We start from the raw sequence: 23,636 nt of genomic DNA on the forward strand, positions 1-23,636 counted from the left end.
TGCCATGCCGAAAAGCCCTTGGAGGTACCATCCAAGAATATTTAGACCACGAACAGCTACATAAATTTTACCCTGAATTCTACGCCCCCTAAACTCAAGCACATCTTCAATGAAACCCACCAACTCAATTGTCCCCTCGTAAGAAACAGGTGCCCTGTCAGGTGGAAAAAGAGACCTGTCTCCCCAAGATTTCTTGAACAAGTCATAAGTAATCATAGATATGCGAGCACCGGAATCCACAAGCAACTTCAGGCATACTCCCCCTACCAACACATCAACATAAAGGTCCACATAATCAGCATGATCGCCAGAGACGATTCCATCATCTATGACCACCACAATCATATCCTGTAAATTTTGGACGAGTTCACGCTCACACAAAGATTCATCCTCCATCACGCAATTGACCTTGTTAGGTTTACTCACATTTGACTGACATACTTTTGCAAAGTCTCCCACTTTTCCACACTTGCGACAACTAACATTCCTGGCAGGACAGATCCGGTTGTCTTTCCCATGTGGTGCATAATCACACCTATAACAAATATTAGTTCTTTAAAAAAAAAAACTTTCTCATTTACCTTATTGTCTTTGCGTGAAATACTGCTAGAAGCATTTGCAGAAGCAATAGCATTAACGGACTCCTTTGGAGTGCAATTCACATTAAGTTCTTTGATAGACAGTTGTGCCAATTGAACACTTTTTGCCACTTTTATGACATCTTTAGGACCAGGATTACCCATGGTAAGCAATTTTTGTTGAATCGGTTTGTCCCAACAATGTGCAATGAACTGGTCCCTGACTAATTGGTCATGGAAATCTCCAAAATGGCATTCAGCACAGAGTTTACGTAAGGCACTTATTTAAGTGTTGACATTCTCACCTTGAGGCTGTGCATGCTTAAAACATGTATGTCTTAACACAACTAAACGAGGTTGCACATCAAATTTGGTAACAAGTTTCTTCACTGCTTCTAGATATTCGTCAATGACTTCACCCTCACCCAACACCAAATCAGGAAGATGTTTGTAGGCTTCTCTGCCTTCAAAACCAAAGGAATGAAGAAGAAGACACCTCTTCCTTTCAGCCCTGAAGCGTGATGCCCCAATAGCCCCCAAGTACGTTTCGAAAGCATCAAACCACTGTTTCCAAAAATGGTGGTGGAGGAATGACAGACTGCATATCCCCTGGAAAATGAGACTAAAAACAAATCAACGAATGCAGTAAGAACAAGAACAAGAAACATGAAAAATAAAGTAAAAGACAATGTTAAAAGTCACCCAATGCAAATCGAAGATGGTGTGCGTAACAAAACAAAAGCAGATAATGAGCTGAATGTATGCGAAGGAAAACGTCACACTTGCAGCAAAGTTTGTCACCATCCAGAATAAACAAACAGGTGTGCGTGTCACCGCTTTCCCAATGTTGCACGCTAAACCTCTACAAAGTGGAAATGTACTTAAATTAAGCTTAAACTTTGGTGTGCTTATCACCGAACACAGGCTGTGACATGCATGATTCCTTAAAGGTGTGCATATCACCGTTGAACAAAAATTAGGTAAATGTCAAACCTCACCGCAAAAGTGTAGTCCAGCGTACTTGAAATACAAGAAAGTCAGATCAACTTCACCCTCGCAGGCGCGCTCGTGAACTGAGACCGCACAGCCCAGTTTGACATTGATGAACGTCAGACAGCCACAGAGGCGCGATTAACTTGAAGAAGAAATGTGTTTTTTTGGGGGCTTTTTTTAAATGAAGAAGTCAGATCAATTTCATCTGCGCAGGCGCGCTCATGATCTGAAGCCACACAGCCCACTTTGAACTTGATTGACAGCATAGAGGCATGAATACTAAACGCTGAAACCTCTCTATTTTTTTAAACGGAAATACGCAGGCATGCGCATTAGTCACTGAAGACATATCCCAGTCATGCGCGTAGAAAGCCACAGACGCAGATCTTCTCAGAGTGCGCTGACTAACCTCCGATTCCGGCTCACCTCACCAACATGTAGAGGTAAATTACAGAACTTGAAATCAGCAGAGGCTTTCACCGCATCCTCTAACTTCTTTGTGAGCAGATCCTGCTTGAAGCTGTCTTCGGATCCTCAACTGGAAAAAAGAAGCGCCGAGAAACGTTGTGGTGGCTCACCCAGTCGTCGCCAAAATAATGTTGTATCCTCGCATGTACAGAGGACAGGACACGGTAAGTTGACCCTATTTAATGTTTATTTCTGGTTCTTGGAGCTATCGCTGCTCTCACAACAGGGGAGAGCCACCAACTGCCACCCCTAGAATCCCCCAAGCTCGAGTGCACCACAGCAACGCATAAAGGGTCTAACATGAACGTCGTAACAAGCATTGCTAACAACAACATCTTGCATCTTGTGGGTCAAGATTGACTACATTTTGTGTCAAGTTTCAGTATTCAACCTAACCTGAACTTTGCCTCTCTCTCCCATCTCTCTGCCAATACTTATATATGAATTTGTCAAATATGGAAGGTGCACCAGGAATGAAGTCACAGTCTTATGCGCAAGTCAATCAAGTTTCTTTATTATTCATCATGGTAAAAAATTGGACATCAGCCAACGCGTTTCGTTCCTATACAAGGAACTTTTTCAGGGCTGAAACAATTACACAAGACGGCACATAAATCAACACAATTCAAAAGTAAAACCAAAAACAACAAACTAACTAATATATAAACAAATTTTACACAATTATTACAAACAATATATAAATTATACAACCAAATATAAATCCACATATTTTGACATAGTGAGACAGCCCACAATAGATATCACTTACTGACATATATAATACATATAAATACATTTAAAAACACCATCTAACCATGTTGGGTCCCTTATTCACAATTATTTTAAACCCCGGATTAGAATGAAAGAAAACAAATGGAGAAAGAAAGAGAAAAAGAAAAGGTTGAGAAAAGAAGTTGAAAAAAGTTTAAGAAAAAAGTGGAGAAACAAGTTGAAAAAAAGGGAGTAAGAAGAAGGGGTATTTTGGAAAAAGGGGAGAACACATAGTGTTAAAATGAACGAATTGCCAACACTAAGCTGTACAAGTGCCTTAGTCACTTTATAGAAAATTCAAACTCCAAGTGCAAAAATGTAAACGAAAGTAAATTGGATTGAAGAGAAAGTTAGGACAAAGGTTAAACGGACAAAAAGAGGGGGAAGCAAAGACATCAGGATTCACTTTATAAAAGGTGAAAAAGTATTCACAAATTCTCACCTACATACAAGTGGAAATTCTCCAAAAGTTTCTCTGATGTAATCTCAAATAAGTAAGGCGAGTAATGTGAGAAGGCCCCACAATAAGGGTTCAAGTAAACAGAGTCCCGCCCTTACGATCTGAAAGAATAACATCCGCATATTAACTCTAGGTCGACCGTCTCCTCCACCATTCCAACAGGTAATCTCAGCATTATGCACCAAGGGGAGATTGTCCACTGCACATCACCCAGTATTCAGTGTTATATAGTGCCTCACAAAACAATAAAAACCAAAACTGGCAGTGTGAAGACCCTAACCATCGAATTGTTAAGCCGCCTCAGCCATAGCTCTCTACAGGACACAAAATAACATATAGTATTGAGCACACACAAATAACTGAAAAATTAGAACCAAAATCTAAGTTGTCCCAGCATCAGTGGAGAATTCAATGGTTTAAATCCATAATATTTCACAACCCACAGGAAAAAACAATTATCATTAGCTATGAGATTGGACATTGCATGAGCTCGTTCCAAGAAATCTAGTAAGTGAAAAGTCCTGGCAGCCGAGTAATCTTAAATACTGAGATTAAACATTGCAGGCCCTCATTCAAATATATATTCCACCCCCGTCATACCGAAATCACGGGCTTGGGTACTGGATTTAGACAAGGAGATCAAGCATTACACAATTTAATTAAGAGGTATATGCTGTCTCCGTCATATCAAAATCATAAACTTTGTTATTCAGCACAACACAACATTAGTTCTTATAGGTTATGAGCCCGTAACACCCGGCAAGATTATAAACGTCACCATGGTAAAATTGTTGTTATAACCCATGACGCCTAACAATTACACACTCTCGTACAGAAGGTATGTGTCACCCCCGTCATCCCAAAATCATGGGCTTGGGTACTTAACACAACACGGCGATATTTCTAGTCTAGGTGAACAAGATCGTGAGAAACTAGTAAAATTAAAGCAGCATGACAACATCTCATGTATTTATAAATGAAGCCCCCTATCTTAATATCACAAAGTATAGTCCTCCCAATATCCCACAACAAGGAGAATCAACAATTGTAACATATCACTCGCCTGAGCATTCTCCTTCCAAAGCAACCGGCAGGTATGCCCGATAAAAGTATGATCCAGGCGCCATTGAAACTTTCAATTTTAAAGCACCGCGGTCGTGTAACGTCTTTACGTCATGTCGTCAGACCAATAGGAAAGGAGTCGTGCCTCCCTGGTAGTTTACAAGAAGAATGGTCGCAATATTAGAGCGTACACCAAACCTATTCGTCACATAGAAAATCGTGATGAATATTAAGCCTATGTATAGAAATTACACCAGAGAGCAACAGAAAAACAAAACTTATACAAAGTGGTTTCAAAACGAAAATTCTCCGAGGCAATTCTTAATGAGAGGAATATTTGAAGAAATATTCGAGAAACTATTTATATAAATCCGGCGGCATTTCTAACCCAAGATGTCTATGATTGCGGACTGCAAGGCCCCTTTGCGACCTAGATGATATTCGCCAGATACAACAAAAAATATGCAGATTCAGGGAAGTAGCGGATGGGTACCATCCAAAAGGTTAATCAATACATAGTAAAGTCTGAAATCTCAGATATTAACTATAAAGAAAAATGAACATCAGATCAAATGATTCAAGTCAATGAATGGCGAATCTCCATGCCCAATTGTACAAATTAGTAATCGCCTTCTGTTAGTATTCGAACCTCTCTAATAGGTATACCGGCATAGGCAATACAAGCTCAGATCTATAATTTTGTATAATTGTTATGGTCATAAACAAGGGATAGAACCATACTTAATGATCACTTAAAGTCAAAAATAGAACCCAGAATTCCCAAAATCAATAACTCTTTTACACATACACAACAACCAGGTTGTAAACCATGATTATGCAAGGTATAGTCATGAGACGTAACCAAAGTGTAGTTGCATTGTGCAGAACAAGAACGGATGTGTTGGTCCATGGATGAGGATAGTGTTACTCTGAGTGAATAGTCATAAGAGAATAGTGCAGTGGGTAGATACAACTTCCAGAGATGGAAAGGAAAGGGTCGATCTAAAGCTCACATATGTTAGGCATTTCCTCAGACCGAAATCAAAAACTGGCATGCCATTAGCACAATCATTTCTACCAATTATATGGGGAACATCAAAGCCCAGCTGACTTATAGGAAATAGTGCATCTCCCCATCTGTGTTATGACCCTGGGTTATAACCCTCAACCGACAAATCCACTTTGATTCCATTTGTCTAAGTAGTAGATCCCCATTACCACCTCTCTTGTTGATGGGGACATGATCTAAGCCGTGGAACCAAAACGTGGCATCCCCAATATGTTCCTTGTTGTAATGGTCTGTTATGGGGTATCTGTCACCTCTATTTCTGAGTGCTCTGCGGTGTTCTTGAATGTGAGCTTTGAGGCAGCATGTCGTGCTGCCTACATATATTGTACCGCACCCACATCCAAGTACATAAACTACATGTGTGGTATTGCAGTTTATGAAATGACCAATGGTATGTGTTTGGAGCTGGTGTAGGAGAAAGTCTTGGTTCTGTTTTTACCCATAGAGCAGATATTGCATGTGCCACAGGTGAAAAAACCTTTTGGTTTAGATGGCAACCAAGTCTTATTATGAGCGGATGTAGTCACATAGCTCGTGCTTAGGTGGTTCCTCAATGAAACCCCCCTTCTATATGTCATTGCAGGCCGATCACAAACAAAATCCTTAAGGCCAGAAATTTCAGTCAGGAGGTGCCAATTTTTTCTGAAGACATTGAATATGCTGTCACTATCCATGGTATACTGAGTGACAAATCTAGCTTTGCTGCTCTTGTTGGAATCTTTCCTAGCCACAAGCTTATTACTGAGTGTATATTCCCTTTCAGTTTTTGATTTTCTGGATTCCACTTTGTCCAAGATTCTAGTGTCATATCCTCTCTTCATAAACCTTCTTTTGGAATCCAGGATGTTAGCCTGAAAAGTTTCATGTTTGCCACAATTTCTCCTAATGCATGTAATTTCCCCAAAGGGGACATTTCTAATGACAGAACTAGAGTGCGCACTAGATGCGTGCAGTACTGCATTGCACGATGCTTCCTTCCTATACAATGTACTTTAAATTGAACCATCTTGGATGTAAAATCTAATATCCAGGAAATTTATACTTTCCTTTTGGAAGGACATGGTCAGTCTGACATTGAATATATTGTTGTTAAGGTAGGAGAAATATTGCTGCAGCTGGTCAACAGTACCCGACCAACGACAGATGACATAGTCGATGTACCTCCCCCAGAACACAATATGTTCGGTCCAGGGGGAGGCACATCTGCCCCAGGCATGCTCCCTCTCATACCACCCCATAAAGAGGCAGGCATAAGGGGGAGCAAACCTGGAGCCCATCGGGTCCCCGGTCCCCTGTATCTGAAGGAACAGCAATTGTCATGCAAAAAATAGTTGTTCATAAGTATAATGTTGATCATCTAAGCAACCATTTAATTATATTCATATAGCTCTGCATCCTCCCTGTCCAGGAAGGATCGTACAGAAATGAGTCCATATTTCTTCTCAATACAGGTGTAAAGGCTCTCAACATCGAAGGTAACAAACATCAGCTCCTCCGACCATAGAATGTCTTTACATTTCACCAATATATCTTTGCTGTCCCTGATATAAGATTGTAAGTCAAGGACATGCTTCTGTAATCTAAGATCTATGAACTCAGACAATTTTTCAGTGGGTGAGCCCACCCCTAAGATGATAGGTCTCCCTGGGGAGAACTGCCCCCCCCCTTGTGAATTTTTGGCAAAATGTATATACAAAGAAAAGTGGGGCAATCCACCCTCAGGTACCGATATTCATCCTCAGTAAGCAGGCAGGTATCCCTCCACTCATTGAGCCTTGCATTGATCATAACCGTTAGGTCAGGGATGGGATTACCTCCAATCTCCCTATAGCAAAGATTGTTATTTAACTGACGGCCAATCTCGTTCATGTAGTAAAGGCGATTCATTACAACAACGTTGCCGCCTTTGTCTGCCTCAATACTAGGATCACTGCTCAGTTGTTGGAGTGCCTGTCTCTCAGATAGAGATATATTCTGACGAGTTTTGGGTGCAAAATTGCTGGGAAATCCTCAGACACCTTATTGTGGAAGATGTCAATATTAGGGTGGTAGGCCCCAATCGGTACAAATTTGGATTTTGGACGTAGTCCACTATCCATAGTAAAATCTTGTGTGATGTTAAATGCCTCTAGTAAGGATGGGATGTTACACGTTTCAGCCTCACTTATTGAAAGCAGACATTGTATGTTGCAAACATCAGCAATTGTATACAATCCAGTCTCCCTAGTTACAGGTAATCCTCCAGGTACAAATGCCCTGTTTGCAAAATAATCTCTCAACTTGAGCATGCTTATGAATTTGAAAAGGTCTATGTGGACATTTGCAAAGTCCCCATTTTGAGTGGGGCAAAAATTAAGACCCATGCTAAGTAGTTTTGTTTCATCATCATCAAGAGTTTGATTAGAAAGATTAACAATTTTTAGATCATAGTTGTCACAAATCACAATATCTGAATTGTTTCCATCACCTGTCAGGTTGAATGTACCTTCTTGGACCTTGTCGCAACATCTGATTTGGCAACCATCCCTCCTTTGGAACCTCCCTTTTGACCTCCTCCCGCCCCTCCTGGTTTTGACTGATCGCTTTTTTGTTGCAATCTGTTGCTTATACGCAACTTGGCAAGTTCCTTTTGGAAAGAGGAGGCACCTTCCCCTAAAAGGACATCCCCTGTGGTAGCAGTGGATGCAGTGCTACTCTGTGATGAAACAGAAATGTTGCTCACTGACCGAGTGTCATCACTTTCGTCCCTCTCTTCCCTATTTCTTTTCTTTTCATCTGTTGACTGTACATTATCAAATTTCTTGGCGAAAGTATATATCCACCCATCACGGTAGATTTTATCATCTCTTGATTTTTCCCAGTTTCTTGTCTTTAAGATAGACCTGATGGCTCTCCATAACTTGTCTCAAGATTTCTGATTCTTCTCAATAAGGTCCTTCTGCGCCATCTCACTAATCTCCTTTTCAATTGCTTCTATCTCCCCCTGAAGTTTTTCCCCCTTTTCCCTGGCGTGTCTCACTAGGATTTGCATCATCGGTTGAGATGCTCCTTTTAAGTTTCTTTCCCATTCTTTTAACAGACTTTCGCTTAGATCCTTGAAGGTGGGAAGGATAAGAATTCGTAAACCCCTGGATATTTTAGCATTGTCCATAGAGTGTTCAGGGGTTACTCCATCCCACCAACGGCTACGTTCCTGCTTCTTAAGTCGTTCTAATCTAAGAAACAATGTTTTGAGGCTGGCCTTATGAGACACCTCCTAAATTACTGTTTGTTTAGAAACACCTGTTCCAAATGTTATGTGTCTTCTCCTCCCGACCATCGTTAAATCTTGGCATAATGTAACAGGTAATAACTATGGGATGAGTGCATAAACAGTCCACAAATTTAGTACAAACAATTCTCCACAGCGGCTGACCACAGGTTCAGCACATCAATTCCTGTATATACAATTGTAAAGAGTCCTGTGGAAAACGCCTCCAGAGCCTTCCGCAATACATATATATGACATCTGCTCAACATACAGGGAGGTTTGACTGGCTTTTTGACAAAGTCAGTAAGCAAAGCTTCCCATTTCACCACCGAGTCACGTTTTCTTTTCTGGTGGCCACTGACGTCAGGAACGTATTCTCCTCACACTCCCAAATCTTTACATCTTTAAGCAACTACCCAATGAGGCTTGTGAACTGATTTCTGGCACACTTTCTATTCTCTGCTTGGCCAGGAGTAAGGCAGATGAGCGAATTATTCCCTCTTGTTTACTCAACTCTGGGTGAACAAACACTTCGAGCAAACAGTTTTTGGTGAGAACAATGGAGGTAGCCCTGTAGATGCACCCACCTCTGACGCAGCCCTACCCCATTATTCTCACATTCCACTGTGCCCCAATATTCCGATATTACCAAACACTCCTAGACCGGGTGAAGGAAGTTTGCTTCTTCAGTTTTGGATTGGGTGCATTTACCAGAGTTGGTGCCATATATCCTTCTCAGCGTGTCTGATATTAGGTAAGTAGGGTGAAGAAAGTTAAATTGCATTAGTTTAGAACTACCATTGCGCAATACCTTAAAATGAACTCTGTGTTTTTTCTCCCCATTCTGCTTTTCATATCTCCTCCTCTAGATCACTAGGCCACCTATCTTTCAGATCCACCAATGGGGACCTAAATACTGCCAACAATATGACAAACACAGAGGTGATTAATCTTTTCTCTGGGCCCAAGGTTAGTAAGGCAGAGGTTAAACTATCTGTTTCTGGGTCAGTTGTACTCATATGGCAAAGTGCAGGCCTAGCCACCTTACCAACCTGAGCTACTTGGCAACTGGAACCCATGAACTACAAATTTATTAGTTGAAGATGGTGGATTCCAGGCAACGATCATTACTATGAGACAACCAGATTATTTGTTGTATTAGTGAGTTCTGAAACTTTTTACCTGAACGCAGAATCTGATGAGCGAGCTGTAGAAGCAGAGACTCAATAAGATTACAAATGGTAGTCAGGCAAGGGGTCACTTATGAGGATCTGTTAACCCAGAGATTAAGTGCCACCTGAAAGTTACTATCTCTGCTGGGGTTAGCGGTCTAGCTTTCTGACTTTTCATTGCCTAGTCTTCCATAACTTCCACTCTCTTCCCTGTTGGAATTTGGGGACTAAGAAATTCAGCCAAGAAAGCCATAGTTTCAGCATTTAAGTGCTTCCCAATCAGTTTTAACACTAAAAATCTGATATAAACTTGTACTAACAAGCAATGGCAAACCCAAAATGTTTCTCCTATGCAAAATCTATTGACTTTGTCAATGTTTCTTTAAACATGTTGTACAACAACACAGGCTGCTGTGCAACATGGCTGAAAGCAAATGAAGTAATAGTACTATGAGTTATTTATCTTCATTCATCCGCCTGCTTATGTGGTTAGCATTGGACAGACATTTACAACGGAATGATATTCTATACAAACCATGCCTTATTATATTGGCCCATTCCCCTCTTGCCTTGCCAGAATCCCCACTTTGCAGCTGCCCAACAGGAACCCACCTGTAATTTAGTTTAGCAATGGCAAAAAAAATTACCAACGGCCACCTATTGGGAACTCATCTTGATGCTGCTTACCTGCTGCCGTATCTGCCTGCGGGTCTCCTGGGGTGCTATCTGTGTCCTACCTTGCCTTTCGCTCCCCTGGCCTGCTCATTCAGGAGCATTTGCTTCTTTTCTGCCTGTGCTACCTCCCGCTATTCCAACCAGTCAGTTGCCTGATTGTCACTTCCACCAGCCCCGGAGAAGGGATGCCAGGGGAGCAGGTGGGGCCATGGCTGAAGACATGCTTCAGGACGAGGAGCTGTAAGTTGCATAACTATCTGAACAATATCATATTTCTGATCCATGGGGTATTTAGATGGGGGGTTAGTGCCATGAGGGGACAAGGAGGGTGCTGGCCACAGAGATGTCAGATAATTACCTGAATGGAGGCTTGGGGGGCGGGACTCAATCTATATATACAGATGTATAACCATAACATAGTATAGTCTGTGTGTCTCCCGTCTGGCACTTCCTTGTTGCATCAGGCCCCTTTCCACAATGCCTGACCCTTATTTTACAACACGTGTGTCAAGTTCTGTTATTGTTTGTTACACCCAGCATTTTCTGTCTGTCTGGGACACATTGGAGCCAGTCTGAATCCCCTGTCCTAGACAAGATGAGTACAATACATGTGTCTAATAACCTGTGCTCACCCACAGATAGTTTGGCACAGAGCAGTGAGGCTTATCCTCAGGGTCAATGTGTAAAGTATTGGCACAACAACACACTTGCAACACACTGCATACGCTACAAAAAGACTCCACAACATATTTATAAAACACTAGTCTTTGTATTACACACACACACACACATTAAATTAAACACGATATGTACATTGAAATCAAAACGATCTGCACATTGGCTATATATGTTACAGTTATAAGCAATTGTCCAACTTTCTAATTAGCAGAAGAACAGCATAACCATACATGCCCTGTTCAGAGGAAATCAATAAACACACTATTCCTAATATTGCATACCCAAACATTTGCGATGGCCAAGAAGTCACAGGTCTTTGACTACGACTCATGACTTAGTCCCTCCAGTCACTCAACTACCCGAGTTGGCCCGGCTGGCGACACATTGATTAGACTGTCAGAACCAGCTAAAGTGGAAAGAAACAGTTATTTAGTTTCGTCCATGTGGGTTAGACCTGCAGGTGCCTGATGGCACCTGCATGAGTGCAGAATCAATATTCTCCTGTAGATAAAAGGTTGTGACCCAGGAAGCTGACATGCTTCCAAATCTGGAGAAATGTTTCCCCTCAGGGGGAGGTGCGAACTACCGTAGCTCCGGACAGCCAGCTCTAGGTGCCCACAAGGCACAACGAAACCCCTTGGGCTCGCTACGATGATCTCCACAACAAAGTACCTTGCAGTGTGGGTCAAGGGAGAGGGAGCCAGAGACCTCAGACAGAGGCCACAATGTCAGGCACGGATGTCCACGCGATCTGGAGGTCGAAGACAGTCTCAGCTCCCAGCTCAGGTCTCCCAACATTCCTGTGACACCACACACGCCGGTTTGCAAGCTAGCACAGGTCCCCTGGTTGCAAGCACATGTCCCTCGGACTCTATAAACTTCCCCTGCACTCTTCGATCTCCTCACGTCCCAGCACCTCAGCTGGGCTGCTGATCTTTAGAGTACACTTCTCTGCACTGTGTGATGACGGTGCACGTCAGGGCGGTCCTTGTCCCAACCGACGATCACTCCCACCCTTTTCTTCCACACTTCTGCGCGGTCCTCATGATTTCATGGAAACAGGGAGATCCTTTTAGTCCCTGGGATCTCCTGGACAAGAAGCCAGCCAACTGGCCCTTGGAGAGTACTTAGGGACCCAGGCCACAACAGTTGGCACTAGCTGAAGGCCAGTGACGTACAGTCAAAATCCACCAAGTGATAGTCTTCTTCCTGGAGAACGACAAACTACAGGCCACCACAAGCCTGCGGATAATCCAGTTGCAGTTCCTCCTGTCCTAATGATTCCTCTTATCGATGTCCTAGTGTTTAACCAGCGCAGTATGGTTCCAAATCCAAAAGCGTCTCTAACTTATGAGGCCAGAGCCCTAGCAGTTATACCCACTATGGCCTTTGAAGATACAATCTGTTCAAAAGGCCACCTTTGAAATGCACTGCCCTCTCTAAATTATGTCCGGCCTGCCATCCTACCCCAGGAGGTTAGATCACTATCTTTAGTAGTGCCAAGACCCTGCCCCTTTGAATGCAGGTGCCATTTCCACCTCCACGTAACTTTCCCAGAGAGGCCCCTCAGAGTCGGAGGTCTGCAGTTTCTCTTGAGTTTTAGAACTTCTATCAAGAATGCACAGATGTAGCTGTCCCCCACTGCCCAGATGTGAAGTGGAGACAGGCCGACAGGCACACAGAACCCCGAGCATCCGAATGCCCACTTTCCCAAAATGACATCTCCACACACGTAATGTTGAATCCACTTGCACTACCGGAGAATATTCGCCATTACAAACTCATTGATACCAAGCACCATACTGTTACTATTCTGCCCGTAGGGAATACTACTCAATAGTCTTCCCTACATTCCTGCATGCTAATCCAATGCAAGAATCAGTCCCCATCGTACTGAACACCCCATCCAGTGCCATTCAAGATCCTTGCATGTAACGCACACAGGCCCTACCTCTTCCCGACACTGCACCCTGTCAGCAGGGAGAATTCTGATATAGCAAGAGACATGCAGAACCTTGGCATGTAGCTTTTTAAATGCCAAGCCGAGTAACAGTAACCCGTGCACACAGGCCCCACATGTGTCATGATCGATGAACTACCACTGTGGATAGCACAACTAGTGCTGCAGGCCTACAGTGGTGCATTCGAGTTACATGTCCTGGGTATATGTCTTCCCCTAGACAAGGGACTTACAGCTAACTCGAGTCAGTCAATCATGTGTGCACCAATCACCAGTTTGTATATGACATGCACAGTGCTTTGGCACTGAATGGCAGTGTCATATGCGCTCAAAGTCCTAAGGCTAGCACCTAGATCAGCGGAAACTGGGAAAGAGAAAAGCAAAAAGTCGAGGGAAAGCACCCTCGAAAGGGCCATTTCCAACAGTGTTCATTCGTAAAGCTTTGTTCCCTTGTTTAGGTGACGAGTGTTGGGAGGGTTATATTCCTGCGTGGAATAGTGCAGAAGCATGGGGTCACAGAACTAGAAACCTAAAAGGAACCAAAGCAGGCCAAAACAATGTTTTTAAAAATGTGGTAAAAGTTCGAAAAATGGAATGCATATTTTTAAAGCATGGGAATAGCCCTTAAAGATAAAACTTCTCTGCATCACAGTGGGCACACATACACAATTGGACGTCTGACCTCCCATTTTTTCATGAGTTTGATTTAAGTTCTTGAATAATTAGAAACAAGATGTTTTATGATTGTTTTTAATGAGCCTTTGTATTTTCAAATATTTTTGGTTTGCATCCTTACTTTTGCAATGACTACAACCTTCAAATACAGCTTTTTTTCTGTACATTTTCAGTGACAAAGATTTCTCAGCCATTGTAGAAAGAAATCTTCTGTAAAATGAATCATCACGTCACGCAATTACACAACACGTTAGACAAACTATAGAAAAGGTACGACTGGGTTTGCTTTTTCCTCCAAGGAAATCTGTACTGCACCCAATCTTTACAGAAGCCCACCAGTCCAAGCCAGAAAACTGCTTGCCTTTTTAACCTAGGATGCTTGATTCCGGTCCAGGAAAGACATGGCTTGGCAGTTCGGGCTGGACTGTTCCCATGAGGCACAGGGTCAAGACTGATTTGCATATGGTTATGTCTAAACTGGGGTGGCGTAGTGGGCAAAAGAACGATGGATTTAACCCAGATCTCTTGACTGGGGGAGAATGGATGCATTGTCAGCATTCCGTCCATCATTTGTTTGTTGTAACGCTTTTCGCCCTAAGTGGGATGGGTATTCCCAGACGTGGGACCCGTGCTCACTACGCCACTGGAGTCAAGCTATCCTGGCTGATGACGGCTGATAGCCAGAAACCGGTCCTAGGATGCTTGATTCCGGTCCAGGGAAGACATGGCTTGGCAGTTCGGGCTGGACAGTTCCCATGAGGCACAGGGTCAAGACTGATTTGCATATGGCCATGTCTAAACTGGGGTGGCGTAGTGGGCAAAAGAACGATGGATTTAACCCAGATCTCTTGACTGGGGGAGAATGTCTGCATTGTCAGCATTCCGTCCATCATTTGTTTGTTGTAACGCTTTTCGCCCTAAGTGGGATGGGTATTCCCAGACGTGGGACCCGTGCTCACTACGCCACTGGAGTCAAGCTATCCTGGCTGATGACGGCTGATAGCCAGAAACCGGTCCTAGGATGCTTGATTCCGGTCCAGGGAAGACATGGCTTGGCAGTTCGGGCTGGACAGTTCCCATGAGGCACAGGGTCAAGACTGATTTGCATATGGCCATGTCTAAACTGGGGTGGCGTAGTGGGCAAAAGAACGATGGATTTAACCCAGATCTCTTGACTGGGGGAGAATGTCTGCATTGTCAGCATTCCGTCCATCATTTGTTTGTTGTAACGCTTTTCGCCCTAAGTGGGATGGGTATTCCCAGACGTGGGACCCGTGCTCACTACGCCACTGGAGTAAGCTATCCTGGCTGATGACGGCTGATAGCCAGAAACCGGTCCTAGGATGCTTGATTCCGGTCCAGGGAAGACATGGCTTGGCAGTTCGGGCTGGACTGTTCTCATGAGGCACAGGGTCAAGACTGATTTGCATATGGCCATGTCTAAACTGGGGTGGCGTAGTGGGCAAAAGAACGATGGATTTAACCCAGATCTCTTGACTGGGGGAGAATGTCTGCATTGTCAGCATTCCGTCCATCATTTGTTTGTTGTAACGCTTTTCGCCCTAAGTGGGATGGGTATTCCCAGACGTGGGACCCGTGCTCACTACGCCACTGGAGTCAAGCTATCCTGGCTGATGACGGCTGATAGCCAGAAACCGGTCCTAGGATGCTTGATTCCGGTCCAGGGAAGACATGGCTTGGCAGTTCGGGCTGGACTGTTCCCATGAGGCACAGGGTCAAGACTGATTTGCATATGGCCATGTCTAAACTGGGGTGGCGTAGTGGGCAAAAGAACGATGGATTTAACCCAGATCTCTTGACTGGGGGATGAATGTCTGCATTGTCAGCATTCCGTCCATCATTTGTTTGTTGTAACGCTTTTCGCCCTAAGTGGGATGGGTATTCCCAGACGTGGGACCCGTGCTCACTACGCCATTGGAGTCAAGCTATCCTGGCTGATGACGGCTGATAGCCAGAAACCGGTCCTAGGATGCTTGATTCCGGTCCAGGGAAGACATGGCTTGGCAGTTCGGGCTGGACTGTTCCCATGAGGCACAGGGTCAAGACTGATTTGCATATGGCCATGTCTACACTGGGGTGGCGTAGTGGGCAAAAGAACGATGGATTTAACCCAGATCTCTTGACTGGGGGAGAATGACTGCATTGTCAGCATTCCATCCATCATTTGTTTGTTGTAACGCTTTTTGCCCTAAGTGGGATGGGTATTCCCAGACGTGGGACCCGTGCTCACTACGCCACTGGAGTCAAGCTATCCTGGCTGATGACAGCTGATAGCCAGAAACCGGTCCTAGGATGCTTGATTCCGGTCCAGGGAAGACATGGCTTGGCAGTTCGGGCTGGACTGTTCCCATGAGGCACAGGGTCAAGACTGATTTGCATATGGCCATGTCTAAACTGGGGTGGTGTAGTGGGCAAAAGAACGATGGATTTAACCCAGATCTCTTGACTGGGGGAGAATGTCTGCATTGTCAGCATTCCGTCCATCATTTGTTTGTTGTAACGCTTTTTAACCTGACATGCTCTGATACTGGCCCCGTTTTGGGAACATCCAGAAGGAAGACTTCTGAAATGAAAGTTTTAAAAGATCTGATGCAGAACTAGACTTCCACACTATCTAAAACGATTTAGAAAGGAGCACTTGTGTTAAACCAAATCTTAGCAATAAATGTTGGGGGTTCGATTAACAAAAGCTCCCTGAAAGCAACAGATCCAGCACTACAGGGAGCCTATGATATCCTAAAGAATTCAAGATGAATGGAAGACCGACGGCACTCTAATATGTCCCAAGTACTTTGAACATGATATGTGATGCAGGATACTGTAATATACAATCCAATTGATTGAAAGATCTGTATGCTGTACATCACAGTAAACCTGAAAATTTCAATAAAAATATGTTACAATAAAAATGTGTTCCAAGTAGCGACTTTATTTCAGTAAGTAGCCCCAATCTTTGACTTCCACAGCAACAAAGGAAGAGAATTGATGAAAAACTATTAACAATGCTAGATGCCCTGAATATGCACCACATAAAATACTTCTGGCCTTGGCTTAAGAACATCAAGAGAAAACTGGCTTAAAAAACAGAAATCTAGCAATACCCGCTCTTCAGAAGTGTTCAATTAAGACTTTCTCATAGAAATCTACTGTGCAACTCAACAGTTGCAGAGAATGTTACATGAAAAGTGTAAGAATAGTGCTAGTGACAGACATGGGCTCATACTAGTGCGGATTTGGGGGACTATTTTCAGTTCCGAAAGGGTGTTCAAAATAAAGACCAAGGATACAGAAGCCCGTGGAGTAAATAAACACACAAAGGCAGGTTAGGGGTGAAATAAACAAACACATAGGCATTTTCCCAAGCCGACTAAAGTCCAATATTTACTCCTGTTTACACAGGACAGACTAGCTACTAGGCCCAACCCATGTTGATTGACGTTGTTTGGCATTAGTGTATGTATTACTATGGCTCTGCAAACTGGATCAAGTACAACCCTTTCTGCATTTGAATCTCTGCGTAGTGAGGGCGAGCGGTCACACAGGCTTCTCCGAGAGGTAGTATAGGGGCAAGAGCTCTGAACGTGGCAGTCAACCAGCAGCCACAGTATCGAAATGTCCAGCGCAGTGCTTTTCTTTTGAGAAAAAAAATACTTTAATCACACAACATAACTAAACCTAATACAATTAGTGGAAGTAACATACAGGGTCCAAAACGACATGATAGACAGTGAGGTGCTACGCCCCCTACTTCACAGTCTCTCCTCGCTAAGCTGCTATGGTTAGACCCAGTATCTATGGTTCCAAAACATTTGGGTTTTAGGCAAGTATTAACCACAATTACAAGCTTAATTTCTCTTACAGGTGACTAGCACAGCATCAGTTTAATGCCGCTTTACCCATTTTTGGCACAAAGTCTTAGCAAACATAGTGGAACCATGTGCTGTTTAGCCTTTACACCGTTCAGCAGGCTAGAACCTGTGCTTTTACCTGCTGGCTTCTGTATCAGTTCGAAAGCGTAGTCCAGGCAGACCAGCTTTTGCCCTCATGGCTGCAGCTCTTCAGAGGTGTAGGACGTGCAGACAGCCCCACTTGGGACGATGGTCTCAGAGAATGTCACTTGTTACTTTGAAGATCATTGTAGCTCCAGTTCTTACTATAGTTTGATCATTACATTGGGGGTATCTTTTAATTGTATGTATGTAATCAGGAGCCCCTTTACTTCTCAGGTAGGTTTGTAAGTATTATTTTAGCACATACATATATATATATATATTCCATTTAAAATGTAATAGTTAGTGTAATTATTTAAATGTCATTATTTATTTTATTTTAATATTTTAAACTAACATTCTCTTAACCCTAAAAACCCTTACTACCACTATACACTCCCATCCCTAAACCCATCTCCCTAACCCTACTAACTACCCATCCATAAGCGCTAAAAACTCTTTACTACCCCTATACACTACTAATTGCTGAGCCCTAAAAACTCCTTACTACCTTTACACAGTACTCATCCCTGTATCCTAAAAACTCCTTACTACCTTTACTCACTACTCATCCTTGTATCCTAAAACCTCTTTACTACCCCTATGCACCACCCTTGTTTGAGCCCAAAAAACTCCTTACTATTACTATACACTACCCATGCCTAAACCCTAAAAACCCATTACTACCCCATGTAAACTTAAACAATTTAAATCATAAACATAGATTTAATATTATTTTTTCAAATTAATAACTTTAAATCGGTTATTTACTTTAAATTACCTAAAATGTTTTATTTTTTACTTAATTATTTAAACTTACAATGTCAAGGGACATACGATTACCAACATATGTTTTTATTTGTAAGGTTTGGACACTTAACTATGGAGTAAAATCATGAAAACTATGAAGTAAAATCCTGAAAATGTGAAGTAAAATCCTGAAAACGTACCCAGGTTGTAAAAACTCCAGATTTAACTCTCTCGATGTAATGAACCCTGATGCAGTGTCTGTGAAGTTAAGAAGCGACATACCGATCTCCGAGATAATCCATGGAGTTGACCTGCACAGTGGTCTGCTTGTGTGGCTATGCAATGTTCTGCTGTGGCAGCTTTGGCCTCCAGGCCAATCTCCTTGTAATGGTGACTGCTGGTAGTTGCAGCTTCCAGGTCGATTAGTGTTTTACTCAGCAGTGACACTTTCCTTTATAAACTGTGTCATCCGCAGCACCAGTTCCTTAGCTCGCGACAATCTGCTGGGTGATATGAGTAGTTGTTAAGCTACAGTCTTAAACGCAGCTTATAATGTAACTGCACAAAGTGACCAGGGTCACTCCTGGCTTCACAATCTGGGGAAAGTCAGCTTTCTCTAGGTGCTCTTTATGCGGGGAACACACTTGACTTCTTCACCCTGACAGTCTCTCCTTCTGCAGGGCCAATAAACTCCTTCGATCTCTCAGCAGGTAGGCAGGCTTTAGGGCGCTTGAGCGAAATGTTCAGCTGCTCCAGCAGATAGTGCAGACTTCAGGTGATGTCACCTAACCTATGAGTGACTGACTGTCAGGCAGGCACCATCACTGGTTTTACAGCAGAACTTACAGTACTCTATACAGAGCATCCTCTTCTTTGGTCAAGATCTACTTGAGACTGGAAAAATATGTAGATCCACTGTCTAAGGCTTCAGAACTGGTTTGGGTTGGTTCTCTTTCAAATGTCATTTCCAGGCTACTCTTTAGACAGCTTTTAGGTAAAGGGATGTTCTCACAGCAGTTAGCAATCGGTCTGATTCACTCCAAGTAGGAGTATCCAAATAAGGGTACGATGAAGTGTGAGATCCCTGCACCTGGCTCTCATCTGTCTTCCTGAAGATGTAACCAGACACATACAATGGGACAGACCCTGCACAGAAACTTCCTCAACTTGAACAACAGAAGGAAGAACTAATACGAACTAATCAACATTCTTTTGCAAACAAGGCCTTAATGTAATTTAGACAATTCCTGTCTAGGGAAAGCTAACCTCACCCTCCAGGTTGGTCCATGCTAAAGTAGGGGCATACAAAATCGATACCCCTGATCACAGTACACACACACTTACAAACACACACACTTACACACACCACCCCCCTACACACACACCCCACACACACCGACCCAAGCAGCCATAAATGTGCTATACATGCCCCACACACTCAACACAAGGTTCTGGGTTTCCCATAAGAGCAGAAATTTACATGAGGAGAGTTAGCAAACTATCATCTCTGGGAAACAAAGAAAGAAAATCTGGTCACACTACAGATTTAGTAAACACGCTACTCTGCCACCACCGCTTTACATGATGTATCCAGGACATGGACGGTACTCGTGTGGCTACTATGAGGGCACACTTTGTGTGCCTCTCCAGTTTGCAGGACAGGTCCTCACATTACCTGGGAGATGCTTAGGCATATATGCGAGGTTAGCATGCTGCCAGGACCAAAATAAAAGAGGGCATACCCATTTCACACATACTCAGGCACTCAGGGTGGGGGAACATGCCGGTTTACCATGCAGGGGACATTCGTGTCCCAACAGTTATTACAACTTGTCAATAAATGTTTACACTAAAAAGAACTTACCAAACCAACAATTAGCAGGAAATATCTTGCATCTGGTTCCCTGTATCCTTCAGTCGCTCCCTCCGTGCATGGCTGACAATGATGCATTAAGAACACTTCCCTCCAGATAACCAACTGACCAATCCTCTGTACTGCTGCTAGGGGTAGCAAACAGTAGTGCCGACAGTAGCATGCAATGTCAATGACATCCTCCTTTGGCAAGTGGCTGCAGACCAAGTAACCCTTTAAAAAAAAAAATATATGTCTAAATAGTTTTCATGAAAATGCATAAAACAACCTTATATGCTATTTTTGCCCCATCGAACATAGAAATATTTACAATAATACTGTGAAGGGCAAGTTGCTCACCATATGGTAACCGCCACATTATGATACACAAGCATGAGACAAAAATGCTATACCCAAGGATTCTGGATGCCTCCACCATATCGGTCTAACCATCACAATAGGGGCTAATTTATATAATAGCTGGTGTCCCGTTTCTCCATCAGGGAGATGGAGTAAATTACTCAGTCACCCTGACAGAGGTGCCGTCTGGCAAATTTAGAAATGAGCGCCAACCTGGTGGTCATTTCGAAAGCATTGACAGGAACTGCCAAGACAACGTTTCCTGTCAATGCGGTTTACAGTTTGGTGCGGGGCTCAGCCAACATGACGAAGTCCCGCATCAAACTGTTTCCTATCCCGAAGCAGGATTTTCATTTTGAAAATGAAGAAGAAAATGCTATCCCTCGCCATGGGAGTCTTCTCCCATGGCAAGGGGAGTATTTAGCAGTTTTCACTGCCCCTTACCACCAGGTTTTTCTTGGTAGAGATGGGAAGAAAACTGACCTCCAATTCTGGCCATCTAATTTAGGTGGTTGGAATTAGAGGTTAGCGTCTGACGGCACTTACACAGCAGGGCTGTCGAACGGTTTAATCACAGTGGTGAAGGAGTAGTCTCTGCCACGATTATACCTAAGGTCCGCCTATTTTCAAATTTGGCAGGCGGACCAATATCCTAGCAGTATGCATACTCTGTGTCCCTCTTTCAATGGAGTTTACTTGCCATCAAGATATAAATCAGGCCCTTAGTTTGGCCCCCTCCACATTCCCAGGGCTGTGTTATGAGCCTCTCAGATAAATTTGTGTTGCAGCCCATCCGTAAGGTACCTCAACTAAATGTTCCAAAACAACCAATTAAAAACACATGAAACTGGCCATTCCTCCCAAAGGACAGAAGACAAGAATATTTCATTGCACATATTTAAATACAGTTAACTGACTAAAACATGCATTTGCAATGCAATAGGTCTCACATTTGCGAGAGTTTGAACTTTTTGCATTGTAAATGACGATGCCTTTTATTTATGTGTTTTGAAAACCTAAAAGTGGTACGTAAACACGCACTTTTTACTTTTAATCCTTGCTTATGAGAAACAAGGCTGGCAATAACTGCGTCTTTTACTGCCAGCCTTGCTTCTCGTAAGCAAGGACTATAAGTACAAAGTGTGTGTTTACGCACCACTTGCAGGTTTTCAAAACACATAAATAAAGGCATTGTCATTTACAATGCCAATAGCTCAAACTCTCGCAAATGTGAGACCTGTTGCATTGCAAATGCTTTTTCTGAGAGAAGAGCGCACAGACAGCCTCTTTTAGAATCTAGCTGCTGCACGCTGCTGTTAAGTGGAATTATAATGAATCACAGCATCCATCCAACCATACCCTCATATTCATCCAGCTATTTTCCAAAGGGTCACATAAACATCTTGAGCTCCTACCTTCGTGGTACAGGGTTCTGCCATCCGCCAGAGTCTAGGAGCGCTTATATCAATCTAATACCTCAAGTAAACTGACCACATAAAACTGAATGGGGATTTGCATACTACAACACTTAAAAGGGAGTCTATTTAGTGTGTGTACACCTTGAGAGCAGCTGGTCTCAGAACTAGCAGCAACAGCCCAATCTCGTTATATAAAGTGATTCATTGTTGAAAGGCAGAGCTGCATATTAGAAAACTTCGCTGTCCTGCTTTGCAGGCTGCACGCTCCTCAGGGGTACAATCAGACCAAATATCTTTGTAAACCAGGGAAGCAGACAGTTTAAGTAATTTTTTTTGGTTCCCTCACCAAATATTAGGGGGTTGATTTGGCATCATTGTGAGTTAATCCTTCTTTCTCACATGTGCCCATCAGTCACATTCTCTTCAGATTTGAGTAGCTGCAACCTCCTACCCTCGTGCCCACTGCAATTCAGAGTCCACCCCCCCATGTGAGAAAATGCTGAGCTGGGGAATATGTGAAAAGGGCACAGTTTGTCACTTTTACTTGTGACTGCAATGCCATCCTAGCACATTTTGGGAGACATTGTTGTAAAAGAACTGACCATAACTGGAAATATGGGCCCCCTCTAAAATGAAAGCCAGCATTGGAGGGAACAAGCACCAGTCCACGGCTATTAAAATGCCAATGGCTCTCGTCCACGCCTGGATGGCAGAGAGTGCGGGTCACCGGCTCTGGTGCCCCTGAGGCGAAGGATGGGGACACATCGCACACGCTGACTGATAGTGTGTTACTAATTGTTGTGAATCCGAGGGGCAGCAATCCACACACAAAGAAGGAGGAGTGTGGGTGGCCTGTGACTCTGGGCTCCTGGGTGCACATGCTGTACACTGTGGATGCCCCGCAGTCAGTTTAATGAGATATGCTATACAGCTTCACTTTCTAATCTTGCGGATTGACTGAGTACTACATAAGAAGTAAAAACAAAATATATACTGCAGCAAACAACAGATCCCCGGCCTTTAGCAGCCTCAGAAAAAGAGGCTTATAGAAAACCAAATAAATAATGTAACTGGTGCTCATGTGCACTCCAATACCTTCAGGTCCGGTTCGCGCTATAGAAAGCTAAAAAAAAAAAAAAAGTGCCGGTCCCGCGGGGAGCGCTGACTGCAAGACGCGGTCATGTGACTGCGCACCCCAGCCCTCTCATTCAGGAGATGCAAGGCACAGGGCTGTCGGGGATAAGCATTGTTCTGACGCTGCTTGTTTAACCAGCACGTGGGTTTAAGACCACTGTCAGCCTTTCAAGCTGTTCAACTTGCGACTCACAAAACATAGTGCCTTCCGACTAATGAAGGAGACAGTATAATACCGCAAGTAAAAGATCCAGTTCTGATGCGCCATCCCAAAAGGAGACAGGGCGGTGCAAGAGGCGGT

At 43.4% G+C, this 23,636-nt stretch overlaps 1 protein-coding gene across 1 annotated transcript in view; it reads right to left on the minus strand.

The window, feature by feature from the left end:
* Positions 1–23,636, minus strand: part of INTU (inturned planar cell polarity protein) — a 319,704-nt gene that overhangs the window by 67,984 nt on the left and 228,084 nt on the right. The window contains exon 11 of the mRNA XM_085641533.1: positions 20,436–20,657. Coding sequence (XP_085497659.1) covers positions 20,436–20,657 — 222 coding nt within the window. The remainder of the gene's footprint in view (positions 1–20,435; positions 20,658–23,636) is intronic.

Source organism: Triturus cristatus, chromosome 2_2 (genome assembly GCF_964204655.1).
Source record: "Triturus cristatus chromosome 2_2, aTriCri1.1, whole genome shotgun sequence".
NCBI lineage: Eukaryota > Metazoa > Chordata > Amphibia > Caudata > Salamandridae > Triturus > Triturus cristatus.